General features: G+C 49.2%; 1 protein-coding gene across 3 annotated transcripts in view; it reads right to left on the bottom strand.

Annotated features, from left to right (window-relative positions):
• The window catches only part of Stard8 (StAR-related lipid transfer (START) domain containing 8), a 74,696-nt gene that overhangs the window by 27,985 nt on the left and 24,858 nt on the right, over positions 1-21,853 (bottom strand). For 2 of the 3 annotated variants that reach the window (XM_005401588.1, XM_005401589.1), the window contains exon 1: positions 4,365-4,581. The exons of the other annotated variant lie outside the window; for it this stretch is intronic. In XM_005401588.1, coding sequence (XP_005401645.1) covers positions 4,365-4,452 — 88 coding nt within the window. In that variant the 5' untranslated portion in view covers positions 4,453-4,581. Of the gene's footprint in view, positions 1-4,364; positions 4,582-21,853 lie in introns of those variants that run through there. 3 annotated transcript variants of the gene reach the window in all.

The raw sequence follows: 21,853 nt of genomic DNA, 5'->3' as shown, positions 1-21,853 counted from the left end.
TGAGAGAGGAAGCTCCAAGCTGGGCCTTAGTGATTAGATGACAAGTTGGGAAAGAGGCTCATCCTGAATGCATCCTGTTTTGCTCTGGACTGGCCTTAGGGACAGGGCGGTGGGGGGGGGGGTGCGCGCTGGGTGGAGAGTAGCCTCCCAGGAATTCTCCCAGGCCTGCTGACCTCAAGCTCCTGGGTGGCCCTGGAACTCAGAGGCATGTGGGAGAGTCAGGACTCTCATTTACCAGTGGAGAAACAAAGGCTCAGAGTTTCCATAAAAAAATTTCCACAGGTCAGCTTCAGGAGCCCCAGAGGTGGCTCACATCTGCGTGAAGTGCTTCCACTAGCAGTGCAGCATCTGTAAAATGAGGGACTAGGGCTCCATAATCCCTCTCGCTCAGATCTTTCATTGGCCTCCCTTCCAAGGTTCCGCTCAAATATCACTGCCTCTGTCAGTCACCTTCTCAGTCAAAAGCAATCACTTCTTGGTCAGGACTCCCAGGACAAAACTTCCTTCACAGTAATTGAAAATATGAACACTGACCAGATATTTGATTATATTAAGGGACTGTTTTGGGTGTGACAATGAGAGAGTGGTTGCTGAGTTGCTATCTTTTAGAGAGACGGTATATATTGAAATATGTTTACATGAATTGATAAGGTGTTTGGGATCTGTTTCAAAATAAATGGAGTGAAGGAGGTAGGGGTACGGTACCTGAGGCCTCTTTACACTGTCTCTCTTTTTAAATACGTTCAGAATTCCTTTATATATTTTTAGAAGCCCTCCTTGAGGGTCTTAGTGAGTTTTGTATTACTCAAGGCTCTCTAAACCTCAAACTAGATGGCAGATTTACCAAAGGTGGGCGTTATTACTCTGAGTCCTCCACAAGACCTCGAACCAAGCCTGAACTTAATGACTAATAATTTACATAGCACGTGGTAGTTTACAAAATACTTACCTGTGGATCCCCTCATTTAATCCAGTGAGGTGGGAGAAGCTGGGAAAACCTGAGAGTCCGTGAGGTTGACGGTAACGGAAGAACCTGGAATGAAATCTCCAGTATCCAGCCCCCACCCCCGCGCCCCTCTCCTCCATTTTTGTTCGGTGCTACCCTGGATACAGAAAGAACTTAACATTCGGTTTTTAGATTCTTGCGTGTGGTTGAGGCAAACAGAAACAGCAACTGTTTAGCACGCACGTTCCCAACATGGAGGACCGCATAAGAGGAAACAACATACAAACCCACTTCAGACTTGTGCCATGGGCCCAGACTGTGGCCTCCAGTCCACCACTTACTATCTACTAGGACCAGCCCTTGACACAAGTGTGTCAGCATATAACACACAATCCAAGACTCGGAATCACAGACGACTAGAGCCTTCATAAACACCCTGACACCAAAGACTGTGTGCTCAGCTCAGAACTCAGCCACCCCAGTTGAGATTGTAAAGCAGAAAAGAATGCAAAACTCACAGAGACCTTGAGGATCCCACACTTTCCATCCCCAAACCCTGTCATGTCTGACATCCCTATCTCTATTTTGTCTGCTGAAAAGCCTCCCCTGGACCCATGGCCACAACACATGATCCTACCCGAACTAGGAGCCTAAAGAAAATTTTCTCTTCTCTTCAAGCCAAAAGCAACTCCCTCTCCCAGAGAGAGACCCCTCACCTATTTTCCTTAAGAAAGTGAGAGCACAGCCTACCTTGGTTAAACCTTCCATCCGCTAAATCCAAAATTTCCATGGCTGGAATAAGGAGTTCCCGAAGTCTCCTAGCAGAAAAATTATCAGAGGTATCTATGACAGCACCCTAACTTCTGTAGATACCATCCCTTCCTCCCTTGGTGACCCTCTTGCTTTTGTGTCCCTGATGCTATCCCAAGGGCCCTTTGCTCCCTCTCCAATTTGTAGTCTCAAAAATGGACTTTTTGCCAGGTATGGTGGTGCATGCCTGTAATCCTATCAGTCAGGAGGCTAAGGCAGGAGGATTGCGGTGAGTTCGAGGCCAACCTGAACTATATATTGAGACCCTGTCTCAAATCAACAGCAACAAAAAAAAAAAAGATGGACTTTTTGGGGATTTGTTTTTGAGACAGTGTCTTGCTCTGTAATTCAGGCTAGTTTTGAACTCTCTATGTAGCTGAGGCCAGCCTCAAACTTGAGGCAATCCTCAACCTCCCGAGTACTAGTATTACAGGCGTGCGCCATCACACTCTGCTCAAGAATGGATTTTTTTTTTTTTTTGTACCAGGGATCGAACTCAATACCTCATGCTTGCCAGGCAGGCACTTATGCCATTGAGCTATATCCCTGACCCTTAAGAATAGATTTTTAAAACTTCGAGAAGACAGCCAGAAGATCAAAGTTTGGGTCTCTTCATGCCACTTTCTTTTGCTCCTCTGCTCAAACACAGGAGGTGTCACCCTCCTTGAAAACTCACCACCTACTCCCAGAAGTCACACCACTCGCGCAGGGTACACAGCCCTTTCCCCTATCTGTGGCTCCTCTTCTTGATCTTAACACTTCCAGATATCATCTCCTGGCACCCTCTTCCGAAGGCACACAGGAGCTGAGAGAAACACTGAGGTTCGACATATTTTCTCAAGAGTTTCCTGAGGGGCTGGGGATTTAGCTCAGCGGCAAAGCGCCTGCCTGGCAAGAGCAAGGTCGTGAGTTCGATTCCTGGTACCAGAAGAAAAACAAAAACAAAAACAACAGTTTCCTGAGGTTCAGAAGAAGGCAAGAGAACAGGGGAGACTAAACTCTGTCCAGCCTGGTGTTTCCTAACCCTAACTCTAGAGGTCCAGGAAGTAGAAATCAAGTTCAGAACCTAGACATGAGACTAAATCTCTGAAATAAGGACCAGCCCAGAATGCCCAGCTAGATGGCACTTACAGCTTTAGTATGAAAGAGCAGTCACCCCGCGGCTTCGGAGGGGGTTACCCTCGTCTTGCCCAAACTTGACCGTTCCCCATCACACTCTTTCCACTCCACTAGCCAGCCAGACTCCTCCTGCGGCCTTCTTTTTCTTCTTTATCCTTGACACGTTCACCCTTCTGTCCCCAGACAAGATGTGTCCTTCCTTCATTCCAGGAGGATGAAAATGAGGGGAGAATTCAGACAGCAAGGATACAGATGGTGGAAAGGACTGCAACCTTACAAAGTGGGAGCAGGAGCTGATAGCACAGCAGGAGTCAGGGTTTGAAAATAACCCTGGATGTGATTCATTACCTCTTCTCCCTGGCACCACTGGGTGCTCTGGGACCCAAACAAGCCAGGGCCCAAGGACTTGGGTGACCATAGACTCCAAGTCAGCCCAATCTCTGGAGTCCTCAAACTCTGGGGCTGTAGGCTCTGGAAGTGCGCGTGCATGCGTGTGTGTGTGTGCGCGCGCGCGCGTGCGCGCGCGCGCGCACACACACAGACACGGACACACACACACACAGAGTTTTCCAGCTGGTTTACCTGCATAATCACCACAAAACTTTCCAATTCCATAGGTCCTGTAGCCCCAAGGCTCTCAGAGACAACCTTTTACCTATCAATTAAAAGACTGGCCTCAGGCACCAAGTAACTAAAGGTCACAGCAGTAGAGATGTTGAAAGCCAACAGCCAATTGAGGTGCAGTAGAAAACACTGAGGCTCACAGAAGTAGTGTGACTTGCTTTAGGTCATATGAACTGGCTGAGCCCTAGTTTCCAGGGTTGTTATTCAGTGCTTAACTCTTAACAAGTGTTGGGAAAAGAGACAGAGAAGCCCAAACTGTAGTTTGCAACTCCAAAGTACTTCCACTAAAACGCCTTTCCTCAGAAGTTTGCTAATCCAAACCCACTTGGGACTTCTTGAGAAAACTGAGCCCTAGAAAGATGTCAATTAGCCAAAGGTTCTTACTTGGTCCTCGCAGCTACCTTAAGTAATACCAAGAAATTGCTAGGAGTCTCTCAGAGGGAAGGCAGTGAGGCAGTGGCCGACGGGAAAGTCCACACAGCCTTAGCAGGGCTTCCTGGAAATGCCCTCGAAAGCAGAGGAAGAAGCGAGTGGGAGAAGAGGCTCGACCTGGCCACACCGCCCAGAGCCCTGCCATCCCCGTCTAGTCACACGCCGCTCCGAAGCCCCGGGGAACTGCTCCGGGCTTCAGCCAGCCCCGCGAGGTGCCGGCCTTTCACTGCCCCACTCGCGGGACTCCCTTCCGCGAGTCTGAACCCAAATCTTGGCGGCGGGGGTGACTACCCTCGCCTCCTGCCCATCTCCGCGTACGCCGCCCAGGGGAACCGCTGAGCCAGGGGCCGAGCAGGGACGTGCGAGGCGGGGCGAGGGAACACGGGCGCCCGCGTCCGTCTGGGTCTCCTCTACGCTCGCCCCAACTCTTTACCTGGAGGCCACGTCCACTCCTTTGGGTTCGGGTCCCGACACGGCGTCGAGCGGGTGAGCGGTGAGTGGGACTGCTCCGTCCGGGTCATGCACAGAGGGGTCGGGCGAGGGTAACGGTGCCAGCCAGAGGAGCAGCTGCAGCTCCTGCCTAGCCGTTGTCAATCCGAATTCACCAGGCAGCGCAGGTGGGGAGGCAGCGTCTGCTGGTCCGGCAGCAAGGACGCCCCGCCCACCTACAGGCCCTTGACCAATGAGGGTGCAATCTAGCCTACTGGGTTTCCCCCACACACTGGCACAGCCGCTCAAATTGAGAAGGGCGGAGCTTGATCCGCTGGCTCTTCCAATCCCTGGGTCGGTGCCTTTCCCTCAGGTCACACCGCTGGGAGGTAGGCGGTGCAAGCTCAGAGCCAAAGACTAAGGGTGAAGGAGCCTGTTGGCCGGGAATTCTGAATGTGGCTGGCACCATGTGGGGGCTTCAAATACCTATGCTATGTTTACAAGAGGGCTCAGTGACTTGTTTAGGATAATTTATGGGGAGTCCAGAAGTCAGTTTTAGATCTCCAGTAAAGACAGCCAAAGGAGTAATTTGGCATTTGAGCAGGAAGTTGCCATCCCGACCTTGCTCTTCCCCAGCACTCTGCAGTCTCATCAGTATTCCCACCCCCAGTACAAACCCTACCTCTCTCTGTACAGAAACGCATAGAAAGTCGGCTGCGGTGATGCATGTTTGTAATCCCAGCACTGAGGGATGTTGAGGCAGGAGGATCGCAAGGTCAATCCAGCTTGGCCTACACAGTGACAGTTTGTCTCAAAACTAAACATTAGAAAAGGACTGGTGGTGCAGTGGTAGAGCACTTTAGAGTTCAATCCCAGAAAGGAGGGGAGGGAAGAAGGAAAGAAAGACAGGTATTGAAAGTTTAAGCATTAGACATGGTAGGAGAGGGCTTCCAGAAGTTCTGACAGGAAGCATTAGACACCCAAACTCCATAAGAAACACCGTTAGGATTTGAGTTCTCTCTTGCCTTTCCCCACAGGTTCCAACACAAGTTCACAATCTTGATTTCAGGGTTGAATTGAGACTTCCTAACTGCCAGGGCTGGGAGTAGCCAAGATCTCATGCTCATGTAGCCCAGTCATCACCCCCGACATATGCAGTGAAAGCAACTGAAGCTCAAACTCAAGGCTAGTCAGCAATCATGGCAAGGACAATACCTGCACACCGGTTATTTTCCCCACAACTAACAGAAAGCTGAGATGTTTAGAATGCAGGCTACAGTATCCAACACATGAGAACAAAAACATCTTTATTTTTAGGACAGCAACTTTCTCAGGTCACCCATGGCAATGACAGAATCAGACCCAGGTGCTCCTCTTCCTATCTGGCTTTCAGTCTACCAGTAGGTCAAATCGAAATTCTCCATTTGCCTTCCCTACTGGCACATAAGAGAAATGGAAGAGCAACAAAGAAGCAAAGCTATTGCCAGCATGCACCCCTCCATTCTTCTCAACAGCAGGGTTGCAGCTAGAATCCTCTGGCAGTTTGCTCAAGGTGAGCAGTGTCTTGAATGTGGATGAGCCCTACATAGCAGAACTCATTTGCAGAAACAAAATCCTGCCCAGAGTCAGGAACCTTACGATGGGTGAGAAGTGAATATGACCTCCTTCCTGAGTCTAGGCTCTAGGACTGCAAGAATCCCTAAGGTTTGAAGTGGAAACCAAATGTACCCTTCTTGTGCACAATGCTAGAGAGGACATAAAAGAGGGGGATCCTGCCATGATCCTGACACTTCCTTAAGATCAAGAAACCATGTCACAGGTAGTTCCATCCACCCCACAGCACCAAGCACAGGACCTATAATTTCTCAGTAATGTTTGCTAGTAGGGGAATAAATTCTAAAAGATATTCAACAGAGAACCATGAAGAAATTATAAGCATATGAATAATGAGCAAACCCAACTTATGTTTTAGTAGGTATGGCTAACTGAATCAAGAATGATGGGTTCCAAGACATAAATTATATATATACATATATATAAAGGCAGCCAGCCGTGATAGCATATGCCTGTACTCTCAGCTACTCAGGAGGCTGAAGCAAGAGGATTTGAAGTTTGAGACCAGATTGGGCAACTTAATGACACTTTGTCTCAAAAGAGAAATATATAAATAAAAAGGGCTGGGGATGTAGCTCCATCTTTGTGCTCCCTAAGTTTAATCCCCAGTATCACACATAAGAAAGAAAAGAGAAAGGAGAGAAAAGTTAAAAGTTTTAAAAAGTACCTAAAAAATACAAAACCCCAGAAACTGCTACAAATAAATAGAATGATAACTTTCCAGTGCCTGGCATAGAGTGGGTGCTCAATACCAACATTTATGGAATGACTAAACACAATAATCAAGGAAAACCACACTCCTAACTATAGTCCATAGACATTAGGGCATTTTGAAATAGCCCAAGTAATATAAGAGCTATTTCTTTGGGTCTTTTTTGTTTAAATCTCTCTTTCTTATCTCATGAGTTTCAGAAAGGCAAGGAGAGCTCAGCCCCTTCAGAAGGGGGAAGATAGCTCACCCCCTCAATACTGCCAGCACCGGTCCACTGCCCCAGCTTCAACCAGTCTTGCATGGGAGGATATTCAGTAACAGCACCTGGAACAGATGAGGAAACGGTGCCTCTTGGCAGGCTTTTTTCTAGGCTGCAGTCTGAGTGGCTCTGAAGATAACCAGAGGGTTCAAGTCTTCGGCTTCTCTTTTGCCACAAGCCCCACCTCATGTCTATGTATTTTGTAGGGTCTCTGCTGCTGCCCAGGATGCCAGCTCAGTCATCATGCAGGGAAAAATAGAGTACATGAAGCAAGCTAGAGGCCTCTGTGTGTGTGTGTGTGTGTGTGTGTGTGTGTGTGTGTGTGTGTGTGTGTGTTTATGCCTGCAGCATAGGTCTTCCCTTATTTTATCTAGCACCACTCCAACCCAACTGCATCACATATGACAGAGTATAATGGAATGGACTCTGGAGCCAGCAGGCTTGGTCACAAATCTCAACTCAAGCTTTGTAACTCTGCCTCAATTCATCTGTAAAATGTAGATGATAGTGGCTAATACATAATAAATGTAGATGATAGTGGCTAATACATAATAAATGTCAGATATGTGGACAGAAGCATTGAATAATGGTTGAAAGAGCCCTGGCAGAGCTGGGTGCTAGTCCTAGTTCTACCTTTCAGGCTGTGTCACCCAGGACAAGTCATTATGCCACTCTAATCATCAGTTTTTTCAGCTATAAGATGGGAGTAGAGCATGAAACCTAGTGGGCAAAGTGGAGACACTGGATGTAAGCTTGTCCTGTAAAGGCTGATGCAGGAGCCAGGATGACACAGAAGGTACTCTAGAGCTAAGCTTTTTCAGGGCTGGTCAGCCTTTTATCCTGTAAGCTATGACTGAACGCAGTGCCATGTGCCATTACCCAGAGCCTCTCTTTGAGACCATTGGGCCCCAACAGAGGTGTGCCTGAAGACTCACAACAGCCCCTGTCCTCTTCCCTGCCTGGGAATGAGACTTCACTGAGCTGTTGCAGACAGCCACACGGCCCCTCTGCAACGGCTGGGGTCACCATAAGGAAAGAAGCCAAAAGAACCTTCCACTGTTCTCCTACATGGAAGCTAAGGGCACAGGAGCAGTCATCCCAGGGAACTAGCAGAGGAGCATACAAAGGGGGAATAGCAACCTTGAGTGGAAATGAACTGCACTCAGACAGTCCCACCCAGCCCCTGACCACCGGTGCCCTCACACTCAGGCTTCCACACTTGTACACACATTCCTGAAGGCCTTGCCAAAGCCCACCAGCCAGCTCCCTGTGGCTTGGGCCCCACCCAGCTGCATGAAAGGCAGCTATTGAGCAGGCTCTCACAACATGGAATAGTTATGGTTTATTAAAAAAAAATTTTTTAAGGCGCCATGGCCATGGCAGAGGGAACTGTACCAAGGGGCAGTCAGAGCAGGGGTAGATCTGAGGAGGCAGATGCAGGGGTGGGACTGGAAAGGCGCGGGACACACAGGCACCTCACTCTATGGGGTACATAAGGCTGTGTCCTTGGAGGAACAAAAAGACTCCCCCCAACCCACGACCCTCAACCCAGGGTACCACCATGGCCACGCCCACAGGCCACCCCAAGCAGCCTGGAAGGAGCAGCTCCGTGTGGGCCAAGAGCCCTGGGCCAGCAGCAAAGGAAGCCAGTGACAAAGCCAGGATAGGACAGGACAGGACAGGGTCTGGGGGGCACTTAGCCTCTCTGTGCTCCCTCTCCCTCAAAGGGACGAAGAGAGGCTTGTCCTCTGTGCCCCAGGCACTGCAGGTAGAGAATCCAGGCTGAGCTCCTCCCCATCCACCCAAGAACTGCCATTGCCTCCAGCAAACACCCGGCAAAGGGCCAGCCTGATGCAAGGCTGGTGCCACACATCCATGCAGCAGGTCCCCAGGCACTGACAGTGTAATAGGCCTCGTCAAACACCTGGGAGGCGGCCTGGCCTGGCCGGACGGGCTGGTCTCGGAGTGGCCAGAGGTTTGCTGCTACAGCAGCTATAGCACAGAAGTACCCCACACTTTTCAACTGGTGGTCAGTGTGAACACAGGACATGGTTGGCCCCTACAGACTCCCGCAGCAGGATGTCCACCCCACCAACCTACCCCACTCCTGCCCTACAGAGGAAGGTCACAGTGTGCTCAGGGCAGACAAGCAGGAAAAGCCCACATCTAGCACTGCCCCTTCACCTGACTCACTCACAGCCCCTCACCACACACACAGGCCCCTGAGGCCAGGTGAACACTCCCATACCCACAGCCCTACCCTCCACCCCATTCAGTCTCAGCCCTCAAGCTTGCTGCTCCCTGGCTAGGTTCTGTTTCCTCACCTAGAAAACACGAGCTGGGCTCCAGGTTCTATCCTCTTGTTCCAGAACATTCTCTGCTCTCTGAGCTTCTCTGTGCTCCTGAGGGGGCAGAGTTTCTGCAGAGGAAGGAACTGGGGTGCTCTGAGGGTCCTCTGAGTATGGAGAGAGCAGGTAAAGCAGATAGAAAGGAAGGGTGAGGGGCTAAGGAGAAAGACAGGGAAGGGAGGGGCTAAGGCCAAACTGGTTCCTAAGGCAGGGCTGGGGTCTCTCACCCAACACTGCCCTGTACCCACCCTGGGGTTAGGGCACCCCGAAACTCTGAGCAGACCTGCAGCTCCTGCCTCCTTGCCTGTGGTCCTTCCATGTGTCCCTCCAGAGCTGCCGCTCCCAAGACAGAACTTGGACAGTGAGAAGGAGATGGGGACGAATAACAGAGGGGCCCTTCCTTCCCCTACCAGCCCACCGAGGCGAGGCCTGACCTCATGTGGCAGCCAGACCTGGTGCCCAGCCCGTTGGAGTGCTGCGCGGGGAGGGCTAAGGCTTTCGCAGGTCCTGCCTGCCCTGAGTCTGGCTCAGCCCAGCTCTGGGAGTATGGTGTTGGGGGCTTGGCTATGTCAATGCAGACCCACTGAGCCCATGTCCCACCCAGCCATTTATTCTCAGAGACCCCTGGAGGACATCACAAAAGTGTGGGGCATGTGTTCAGCCTTGAGGCTAAGGACAGAGGGGTCTGCACTCTACGTGACCTCGAATCCCTGTCCCCCTCAGAGACTACCACACACCCCTGCACACCACCACCATACCCCTCAAAACACAGACACACTCACTAAATAAGGGCTCTGATCTCACTCTCAGTCAGGGCTGAGACCTCCTACACAGCATCAGCTGGTCAGATGACCCAGGTTTGTGCCAGGCACTGGCAAGGGGTAGGGGTGGGAAGTTGAGCAACTGACCCCAAAGAGAGGTCCCTGCTTTTCTGGAGCTCTTTCTTACACTGGGGTGGCGGTGGGGTAACAGCAGCCTCAGAGAGGCAGGTGAGCAGGAAGAGCAGGTTGCAGAGGACAGGGAGGGAGGGGCAGCAAGGCTTCCAGGGAGGAAGGACCTGACATTTCTAGATCAACAGGGCTCCAGGAGAGTGGCTTCTGGATCAGAGGTCAGTATCTGTAATGCTGGCTTCTACCTTGCTTCTTCCACAGAGGAGCTGTGTGACCTCACGGAGAATCTTGCCCTCTCTGGACTTCAGTGTCCCCATAGATGCAGGATTTGATCTAGTGATCTCAGAAGGCCCTATCTTTCAGCGTGTTCAAGTTCCATGATCCAACCCTGTTTACCATTTGGGTAAGACTGAGATAGGGTATCTAGAGGAAAGTAGCAGGCAGTGCTTGGATTTTTTTTTTTTTCTGTTGAAAACATTGATATTTTTCAATTTTCGAAATGAAGTTCTTGGCACTTTGGGAGATCCCTCACAGTACAAAGAGGCCTGGGGATGGGTCTCACAGGCACTGGGAGCTGGCTAAGAGGTGCTATTAGTACACCTGAAGTGCAGTGTGAGGGGTAAGGAAGAGACCCTTGAAGTAACGGTGGGTATGGAGGAAGTAACGGCGGGGATGGAGGAAGCTACGTCTAGGTGTTAGAGTGGAGCATATGGAGTCCCTAAAAGGGGACAGGACGGATAATAGAATGACAAGAGGAAAATGGAGGCTGAAGGTCAGACATACTGCAGGACAGGAGGATGATGGTTAGGCATATGCCACAGGCGGAGACAGAGAAAGTCTTGGAGGAGCGGGAAATAAAGGGCATACTGTTTACTGAACACCTACTATGTGTTAATAGCCAAAGTGGTGCTTTTATTGAGTGGCGAGTGAAGGCAGAGACGGGTAGGGATGAAGTCAGCCAGCCAATCAGAATAATAGGATGGGGCAAGTATGGAACAGAGTGAGAACTGGCTAAGAATTAGAAGAAAGGAGGCCTGTAGGGTCAAAGGCTTGAAAAGGAGGACTGCCGACAGGGGTGAGGAGTTAGACAAATGGCCATGGAGTTGACAGATATAAATGGGATGCAACCAAAGGCCAGGAGGCAAAGGGTCCAGGCGCTTCCCAGACCCGGAGGAGGCTCTGAATGAAGGGCAGCTAGACTCTCCCCTCCCGGCTCAGGTCCGCTGGCCTCTGTTCACCTGGTTTCCTGTGCAGCGGGTCCCACCTAATGCCCTTCACATGTGACGGCATCCATGTCCCAGGCTTTGGGAGCCACGAGGTTGACCCCCAGCCCCGAGCCTCTGCCAGGAGTCAGTGGTACCATGCCTTTCCTCGCCGGGCTGCAGCTCCTGGCCCCGAGAGGGAGAGCCTGCGAGGCTGGGTGGCTGCACCCGGACTGAGCCTGCTGCCTGGGAAGCGACAAGGGAGCGCAGGAGGGAAGGAGGCAGAGGCTAAGAGAATGAGGGTTACCGCTGCCTCGCCCTTTTAGTAGGGACTAGGAAGTTCCACACCCCTATGTTGCGCACGAATTTCCCCCGTCTAGCTCCGCTGGCCTCAAGTCATGGACTCACTCTGCCTTCCCATCACCACTGGGCCTCCTCTCCCGGGGTGGAGACACTTCTCAGCTTCTGCACCCTTGTTTAAGTGGTGTCTCACCACTGAGCGCCTTCCTGCCTGCTTGTATGCCCTAGCGCAGGACAGGGCAGGGTGGGGGCTCCTTTCAGTCGGAGATCAGCTCCTCCACCTCCTGTCCTCCTCAAATCTCACCATCCACATGACAGGAAGGAAGACCCTGGGTGATGCCAGATGGAGAGAGGAATGACGCTTCCCACCGCCTTGGCAGACTAATTCACTCTCAGCCTCTTCTACCCTCCTGCTTTTCGTACCACCCTCACCTCCACCTCATTTTTTATTTGTCTGGGTTTTTTTTATTTTTGTTTTTGTGTTTTGTTTTGTTTTGTTTTGTTTTGAGACAGGGTCTTGCTGTGTAGTTCAAGCTGGCCTTGAACTCATGTAGCCCAGGCTGGCCTTGAACCACAGCTATCCTCCTGCCTCACCCTCCCAAGCGCTAGGATCACAGATGTGTGCCACCACACCAGGCCCCAACAACTGGACGAGCTGGATTCCAGCATGGCACCTTGAAATCCTTCTAACACCATGAATCTCCTGGAGTGGGAGCAGTCCATATACATCTTTATATTACAGATGGAAAACTGAGTCCCGAGAATACAAGTGGCTTGGCCATCCCCTAAGCAGGGACAATCATCTCTCTGTTGCAGGGCTGGCATGTGGATCTCAATGGGTAAACAAGGTGCCTGGTAGAGGATAGGCTCAATAAACAAAAATTAGCTTTTGAGCTGGGGTTGTAACTCATTGGTACTTGCCTAGCATGTAGGAGGTCCTGGGTTGGAACCCCAGGGCACCCCCCCCATAAAGTAAGCAGAAGGACTAGCTTTTACCGTCAACGAACTCAACACTGGGCATCTACTACGAAAAAGCCTAGAACCCAGACTCTAGGATAACCCCCACCCACAGTAAGGAAACTTCTGTTACCTGCTGGAGAGACAGGTGGGCCTGGCCAAGTTTCTTTACATGGAGGGAACACTGCGAGCCGCCTGCTGTCAGACCCAGTCATTTGCACTCTAGTTCTCTCGGTGGCCAGTAAAGGTGCCAAGATGCTCATAGCGGCTCTGCAAGAGGGGCAGCGTAACCTGGGCCTTGACTCTCCTCTGAGCCTCAGTTTCCTCATCTGTGATTAAGATAAAATCGCAGTGCCGTGGCATAATGGGGATAGTAAACATGCTTTGTCAGCAACACTTCGTTTGAGGCTCTTATCATTTACAAACTACATTCAGTACTCCCGGTTCAGTATTTCCACTGTGTCACAGGTCCCAGCACCTCTCCTCTACCGTTTCCACACCTTGTGCCTCTAATCTAGGAAAAGCACCCTTATTCGTGAGGGACAGGCTGGGAAAAGGGAGATGTCTGCAGTTGATGTGTGCGGGTTGACATGAGATGTGTACCCATTTTTCATAGACTCCATGTCAGAGCCAAGAGGGAAATAGAGGTTGACAGGTTGACCCTCATGCTGCTCACCCTGTGTCCCCAAGGTTGGTGTTACTACATGGTAGACATCGACAAAATGTGTACTGATTGAATGAATGTATTTTTTTTTATGGGGTGAGGAATTGGCCAGGGTCACACATATGTCCATTTTAGAACCAAGGCAGAAGTCTGACTCTACTCCTCCTCCCACTAGGCCATTCTGCTTCATGGGACGCCCTCCCCCATGATCATAAATTATTGGGGAGCCCACTCCTCTCTCCCAGCACCTTCTGGCTTGCCACCAATCACCATTCTGGACCCGGTCAGCCAGGACAAACAGAAGCTGAGATACCCCCTCTGCCCCTAGCTTGGTGCTGCCAACTCTGTGACTTCAGAGTCTCCAATGGCCGCTTCACTGTCCCTGCCACAGGGCCAAGTTCCAGCCTGAGGAAAGGGAGGCTGTAATCAGCTTCCTCTGAGCAGCTTCCTTTTGCTCTCTGGTTGGGCGAGAGCGCAGGACACTCCCCTGGGTGGCGGCGGCCATTTCCTACCCTGCTGAGGCATCTCCCTACCTGACCAGACTCTCCTGTTTCCTGAGTTTTGCCGCTGCAGCACCAGCCAGAATAGTGAAAAGAAATCTCTGAAGATTCGCTTGAGTCACAAAACCTTGGAACCGGAAAGGACCTTAGGGATCATTTATTGCCATGGCCTCCCCACCGCAGGAATGCCCACTGTTGGCAAAGGGGGCACCTTACCTATCCTCTTACAGATTCAGATTATCCCTTCATAAAATGGGCAGTATGACACCTAACTGACAGTGTCACCGTGGAAGGAAATGCAAGAATGGATTCAATAAAAGCAAAAGTGTATTGAGCAGTAGTGATGGGCCTGCCATTGTCTTAAAAGCTTTTCTTTTTGAGTATTAGTTATTAGTATTAGTTTGGGGTTATTCATGTTTAGCACAACCCTCTAGATAAATTTTATCATCCTCCTCAATGGAGAAACTAAGGGATGACAGAGATAATGCCACTTGCTAAGTTCACACTGCTGATAAGTGGCAGCATCCGGAGTTGACCCCTGAATCTCAATTTTCACCCACATAATGGTGAGGATCTTCCTTACCCTGGAGAATGGCAGGTTCTGAGGGCTCCATGAGCTCACACATCTGTGTTGGTGTAGGGGCTGAGGAGGGGGAAAGTGAAGAAAGTTGAAGATGTAACTTGAAGCTTTGGTTCTAAACAAGGAATACTTTGCACTCCCAGCTCTTATTTTAAACATTCACTTGAATTTTCTAGGTAACCCTAGTCGGTATCTCCATCATTTCCTTGTACAAATTGACGTTTTTTTACTTTTAGCCTTTGAGGAAAGCTAACACTCCGGGAAGATAGGCCGCATTGGTCCTTTGGATGCCTATGCCTTCAGACCACTTCCTTGTACCCTAAGGGTTTCAGACACCTAGCACGGGATAGGCCCTGAGACACTGAGAATAGCTAAAGTTTATGGACCACTTGTCACTTGTAGTGTGAGCCAGTATTCTAAGCACTTTCTGTATAGGATTTAATAATCAAGACAACTCTATGGAGAAGTCAGTTATTATTATCATCACTTGCCCTTTAAGCGAGGAAACCACAGCACAGAGAGGTTAAATGACTTGTTCAAGATCACACAGTTTGGACAGTCAGTTTGGGCTAGTAAGGATCATACATTCTGTCTCTCAAGTCACAGCAGAGCATCTCTTACCGCCCAACTTCCACCTTTTCTCACTAAGACACTTGATTCGATTCTTGGGAGGAGTAGGCCTATTCCAAGTACATGGGCACCTCCTTGAGGGCAGAAATGTGGTATCTCTCTCCTGACCCTGGCTTTCCTGAGACCGCACTAAGCTTGGAGCTGGGCCACACATGGGGCTGTTTCTCCATTCATGTTTGGCAACTATTTCCTGGCTGGTGGCAGTCTCTTGTGCCTACAGTAGTATCTGTGGCTGGTGGATACAGCACTAGCATTTCACACAGGACTCCTCTGCCACCCTCTGTGGCAAAAAGTCCAGCGTCAGAAATGGCTGCTTGTCACCTACATGGAAAAGTCCACACTTCTGAGGTTAGTATTCAAAGCCCTGCCCAAGCTAGCCCTGCCGACTCAGCCGGCATTCCCAGAGTACACTGTGTTTGACTGACCCCCGAACGTGTTCCTTATGCCCCTCTCTCCCGGAAATGCTCGTCCTTATTTCCTTTCTTAACATTACACACAGTTCTTTCAGTGTACCTCACACTGCTCTTAGTTTCTGGCACATTTTAAACTCAAAAGTCTTTACAGAGCCCCTATAGGTACCTTTGCTATCCCATTTTGTGGTGTATATGTGTGCAGATTTCATCAGCTCCAGAGAGAAGCTGAACTGCAACTGTCAAGCAGTCTTGGAGGGGAACACCACCTTCAACACTTACCAAGTAACATGGCTTATTACTGGCCTCACTTGTTCGGTGAGGACAGTAAGGCTGGTGATGTAGCTCAGCGGTAGAATGCTTGCCTAGAATGTGCAAGGCTTCCTTGCACTGCAAAGAAAAGAGAAATGCGTACAAGAACAATTCCCTGAGCTGCTTTGTGAATCAAATGCAAAAGTGTTAACAAGATGTGTCTGTCAGTGGAAAACTCACCTCTGACCACTCTACCCAAGCCCGGCTGCTTTGTTCTTGTCCCCACCTTGTGGAGGCTACTCAAGTTTAAATGGCCACAGATTCTTTCTGCTTTTATCTGGGTGGGGGGAGTCACAGTGCCCACCCACAGCTGCCTGCCTCTCCCTGGCCTTAGTCCTCATACTTTCTCCTCAAGCAGCACTTTTGAGAGGCCCTTCCTCCTCTTCCCCTCACCTGATAGGTTATAGCACCAACACATGGTGATACACCCTGCAGTCAGACGCAAGGTTCCAAGGCTCTGTCCACTTGAGAAATTGACCTGGCCATGAACGAAACTGCTTTGGTGTCAAAGGCAGAGTTTGCAGCTTGGGGGTTGAAAATCTCCCTTCTGCATCCTCCTTCTCTTGTCATGAGCGTGGAAGACCTTGTCTGCATCCAGCCTTTGCTATGTGCCCCAAAGTTAAGAGTTTTGTCACTTAATGTGGCCCTTTTGGCTAATGTACATTAGGGCACTGAGTGCCCAAGGCCTCCACACAAATCCAACCTGGAGTTGGCAGCCCTCAGAGAACATCTGGTCCACCACTCGTGGTACAGGTGGAGCTCCTGAGGCCTGTCCACAGAGAGACAACAACTCAGGCCTTGCAGTCAGACCCCAGCCTCCAGGGACTGCCCGGCCCTGCATCATCGGTCTTTCTGGACTCTCGCAGGTCTGAATGGCTCAAGAGATCTGGTGAGGGCGATCTCAGAGAAGCCACAGAGTTCTCTGAGGGAATTTTTCCAGTAATTTCTGCCCAGTTTGTTTTCCTCAGCTAATCCATGTTGCAGTCCTGGAAACAAAAGTGGACACCTCACAGGTTCTTAGATAAATAGAGTTAGCAGCAGAGTACCTTGGACAGCTAGAAGCACCAGCGCACATCAACTGTGAAAAGAGTGGAGTGTCAGCACCCCCTCCCAACTGGCCCTGCAACAGTAGTTTGGATGTGAGGCTGCTGTCCCAGAATCCTAGAGAAGGGGCCTTGTGAAAAATGCCAACTCAGGCCAAGAGCCCAATCAAGAGGCCTGGATGGCAGGATTTAGACCCAGGTCAGCTGGATCTGGCTAACTAGAGATCTATGGGAGAGGGAACTACATCCCTTGTTATGGAAGAACTCCAGCCCCAAAAGAGTGAGAGCCCCACACACCAGGGCCTCATCTTCATGTCTTGAAGCCTGGAAAGGCCCCAGCAGGAGCTGAGTGTCCAACAAGGCTGGTTACACCTCCCACCCCTCCTGCTCACCCTGTTTTCTTAACTCTTATCTCCCTCATGCCTGGGATGTTTTTCCTCTGTCCTAGTTTAACCAATTTACTGTCCTCCTTGCTAGGTGGTACCACCCCTACCCCTTTGCTGTGTAGCTTTAGCCATGTTACTTGCCCCTTCAGTGTTATAGTGTCTTCATTCGAGCATTTAAAAATTTTAGATGTACTAGATCAGTAGCCAGGGAAGCACTTCAGGGCCTACCATGGAGGTGTTTGGGGAAAGGAGAGCAAGGCAAAGCTGAATCGGGAGTCTCCAGGCCCCCAGCCCCACCCATACTGGCCTTGCTCCAATCAGAGTCATGCTGTTTGTAACTGGTTTTGGGTTTTGTCTTTGTTTCAAGGTGTTAGTGATTGAACCCAGGGCCTTCACACTGAACTACATTCCCAGCCCTTTTTATTTTTTATTTTGAGACAAGGTCTTTCTAAGTTATTCAGGAAAGACTCAAACTTGTGAACCTCCAGCCTCAGCCCCCCAAAGTGCTAAGATTACAGGCAAGTGCCATCATGCCAGGCCTATATCTGTTTTATATAGTGGGATTTCACACAGAATTCAGTTTGGTGGGGATGGGAAGAGTCTGTATCTAAAAAGAGTTCTTTTTTAAAAAAAAACCTAATGGATTAAACTAGGTGTGGTGGTGCATTCATGCAATATCAGCTACTCAGGCAGCTAAGCAGGAGGATAGCGAGTTCAAGGCCAGCCTGGGAAACTTCATGAAACACTGTGTCAGAAAACGGGGGCAGGAGGAAGCGGAGAATGTAATTCAGTATGAAGTCTGGGTTCAAGCATTGGTATCAAATAAACAAAGCAGTGGATTAGATGTGTTCTTCTTGTACCGGGACTTTATTACCTGCTGAGTGGTTGCTACATGACATAGTATAAGTAAAATACTTAGAATAGCACCTAACAACAATGCAAATAATAACTACCATTTTTCCACATTACCTGTGTGCCAGGCATTGTCCAAAGGCTATACTTGGATAAACTTATTTGGTTCATCCAAACCTTCCATTATTATCCTCATTTTACAGATAAAGACACTGAAGCAAAGCCTGCGGGGATGGGGGAGGGTCACTTCTCCAAATAGTGGGCAGTGGAAAAGTACTGAGTTTGCTAAAAAAAAATTAAGACCGACTCACAGGCTTAGAGCCTAGAAGAAATAAGGCAGCAGCTTGGTAGGCATTTTGAAGGTGGCTGGATGCCTCTTACGGGACAGGACTTTATTCATTTGTTCTGTTTCAGCTCTTACTGACTGTATCGCTCTAAATCCCTTTCATTCTCCTGGCTTAGCCTTTCTTTATCTCTTTGTATTCCCTTTCTGGTCCTTTCTATTGTTCTCTTCCTCTTCCTTTCCTCTCCTTGCCCAGCAAGACTCATAATAACTCACTAAACAACAACCCTCAAATTGCTTCTATTTCCACTTTCCAGGGAATTTTGCAGCTGGTCGGGATCATTTCTTCTTACTGAATGAGTCTCCTTTCTCTCTGACCACATTCATCTCTCTCAGGCCCCACCCACTTCCCCAGGCTGGTTCCCTTAACTTTATCCCTCTTGGCCCATAGGTAAATTGCAGAGGTTTGCCCCTTACCCTTGGTGATCAGAGCTACAAACTCACTGGGCCAGTCCCTTGTCTTTTCTGGGTCTCAGTCTCCCCATCTGTTAAGGGTTGAAGGGTTGAAGGGTTGAAGCGGAGTGATGAAAGTTAAACTAAATGATATCTGAGGAGCTTCTGAGCTAATTTCCAACAGTTTTGTGTCTGTGCATGCACACACACACACACACACACACACACACACACACCCCATACTATTTCTAGCAGGGGACTTTGAAAGCATTCATTGTGCCTAGAATCTGAGGGACTGGGCACTAAGAAAATCGAAAGGTGGAAACAAGAATTGCAGAATTTTCAAAATAGTAAAACTGGGGTTGGGGATTTAGCTCAGCGGCAAAGCGCCTGCCTGGCAAGTGCAAGGTCGTGAGTTCAATTCCTGGCACCAGAAGAAAAACAACAAAAACAAAAAATAGTAAAATTGCATGGGGACAACAAAGCCAAGGCACTGCCTACTTGGTGAAAGAACAGCATTTTGCAAGCCAAACAACTTTAGAAAGATGGTTCTCTCAGCTAGGGTTGGCTTCAAAGAAAGGTAAAGGAGCTGTGTGCCCACAGCCAGGTGGGAGCAGAGCACCAGCACCCGTAGGTGTATAGTGCAACCCTGAGCATTGAGTTCTATATCTCCCAGCAGCACCACCTGCCTGTCCTGGACAAGTCCCTGGAACTAAGGCTAATAAAGACAGGGTCCTCAATGGGGCAAGGTTTCTATTTCAAAGGTGCTTATGCTCAAAGAAGCAGAGACAAACATGGACATAAAGAGAGGACCTCATGAAGTTTCCAAGGTGTTTTCATCTCGCTTTGCCTTTATAGCAACTCTGTGAAATAGCAAGAAAACTGTTGTCCCACTTACAAATCAAAGAGTAGACAGAATTCACTCAAGTTGACTTTATGGCAAGTGAAGAGCTGAGAATCTAAATGTTTAGACTCCAGAAGCAGTGCTTTGCCTCGAACACCATGTTCTTGCATTTTCAACAGCTGTGACAACAGAAAATTTCTGTAAAGCTACAAAGCAACAAACCTTTCAACAGTGGCTGACTTTGGAAAGCGGGGGTAAGGTGCTATGCAACCGTGATACTCAATTTTCTATTAGATACATAGGATGAAATTTTTACTCAGAGCTTGTTTTTTGTTTTTAATCACGTGTGAAATAGCTCAAACACCAGGCAGAACACCATCCACGTTATAAGACAGATACACAGCGTGGTGGGGATTTGAAAGAGAGAGGGGACAGTATTTGAGCTGGGGTTTGAAGCACGGCAAAAATCTAAACAGATTAGATGGAGGAGGGAATTTAAGAATCACAGAGACTGCAGAAGTCAGCCGTTTCCACTCAGCAGCTGTGGATGACTACTTGAGACAACAGGCCTGCCTAGGAAAAATTCTTCCTAAACAGTTACAGGCACAGAGAGGGTAGATTTCCTGTTTTCTTTCCTTTCTTCATTTTATATTGTGAGGAACCTGAGCCAGAGCTCAGGGGTTGGGAAACGCATGCCCCTTACCTGGACTGGGAGCTGGGTTTGCCCTGGACGTGTCCAGTAGGGCCAGTTTATCCAGATGTAAAGGGAAGGAGCCACAGGGATCAGAAGGTTTACAAACAAAAGGCACACTACTGCTTTTCACTCTTTTTCACCAGGGTCCAGAATTCGGTGATAAACCCTCAGATGGTCCAATTAATTATATTTTTGGAAAAACAAGGCCAAATCCCTTTCCAGTTAAAGGTCATAGAAACATAGAACATGGACTACAGGCCACACAATCCAATCCCTTCTCTTTTAATGGTTGGATAATGGGAGCCCAGAGAGCAAGGATTTGCCCAAAGGCATAATCTGTTTACAGCCAAACCTACACATCCAGCTTGGTTATACTTAAGCCCAGTGATGAATGATCCTTGCTGTGAACTGGGCCTTTTCAGAGGGGTTCATTGGCAGCTGTGAGAAGGAAAGCACCTGTGGGCTTTGGAGACCCGAGGTGGATGAGGCACATCTGACCCTTCCATCACTCCCCTGAAGTGCCCCTCTGGCCTGCACACTGCCTCCTTGAAGTGGGGGTGGGGCTCCTGAGTCACCATCCACCCTCTGTCCTCCTCATCTCAGAGGCCTGAGGGCTCATTCCTTGGGCCTCAGCTCCCACTTTCTTAATCTCAAACCAGATTCCTGGCCTGGAGAAAACTTGTCCTCCTCCCTCTCCTGCTTCCTGGGCTAGCTATGGTGATAAGTTTATCATCATTTAATAGCTATCATTTATGTATTGTCTGGGAGCTTATAGAGTTCTCTAACTCCCATTATCTTATCACATCTTGGCTCCACAATTTAGGAGTTGGGTGTTTGGATCCCCATTTTAACACTGAGAGAACTGAAGCTCAGAGAAGTGATCACATAGCTAATAAGCGACAAAGTCAGAATTCAGACCCAGAGCTGTCTGAATTCTCCAGAGACTGGGTTCTACCCACTGCACTAAAACTAGCATTTTTGCTTGTTTCTTGGCAAGGATAGCTAGATGAATGGGTGGATGAGGGAGTGGGTGGACGGATGGATGGATGGTTGGATGGATGGATCAAAAAGTCCCCAAGCACCCCATCTGTGGCTGTATTGCATGTGAGGTTACAGGGTGAGATGAGACAAAGTAGACCCTCAAGGAGTCTACCATTTCAGCCCATGATTCTCAGATGTTTGCACCAAAGCATGCCCAAACGGCTGAACAAAATGAACTCCTTCCCAACGCAGCCCCTAAGAGCTTGAAGAGAATCTTATACAGCCAGCCACAAATGAGAAACTTCCTTGAAGTTTCCACTCTTGTCTTACAAATTAATGGGAACTTTACTTGCAGGCTTTATGCACAGAGCACCACAAGAGTCCTATGGTTATTTGAATATAAAATGCTTTGGCCCTGCATCTTCTTAGAAGCACCATCCAAGAAGAGGTTTTTCCTACCTCTGGCCCCAGGGAGACAGTGGTATGTTTTTGTTTGGTAAAAGACTTGTTATACTGGTAAAGAAGCACTCTCTCTCTCTCTCTCTCTCTCTCTCTCTCTCTCTCTCTCTCTCTCTCTCT

The sequence above is a fragment of the Chinchilla lanigera genome, unplaced genomic scaffold, assembly GCF_000276665.1.
Source record: "Chinchilla lanigera isolate Chin_1 unplaced genomic scaffold, ChiLan1.0 scaffold00074, whole genome shotgun sequence".
Taxonomy (NCBI): domain Eukaryota; kingdom Metazoa; phylum Chordata; class Mammalia; order Rodentia; family Chinchillidae; genus Chinchilla; species Chinchilla lanigera.
This window is presented reverse-complemented; position numbering and strand designations above follow the sequence as displayed.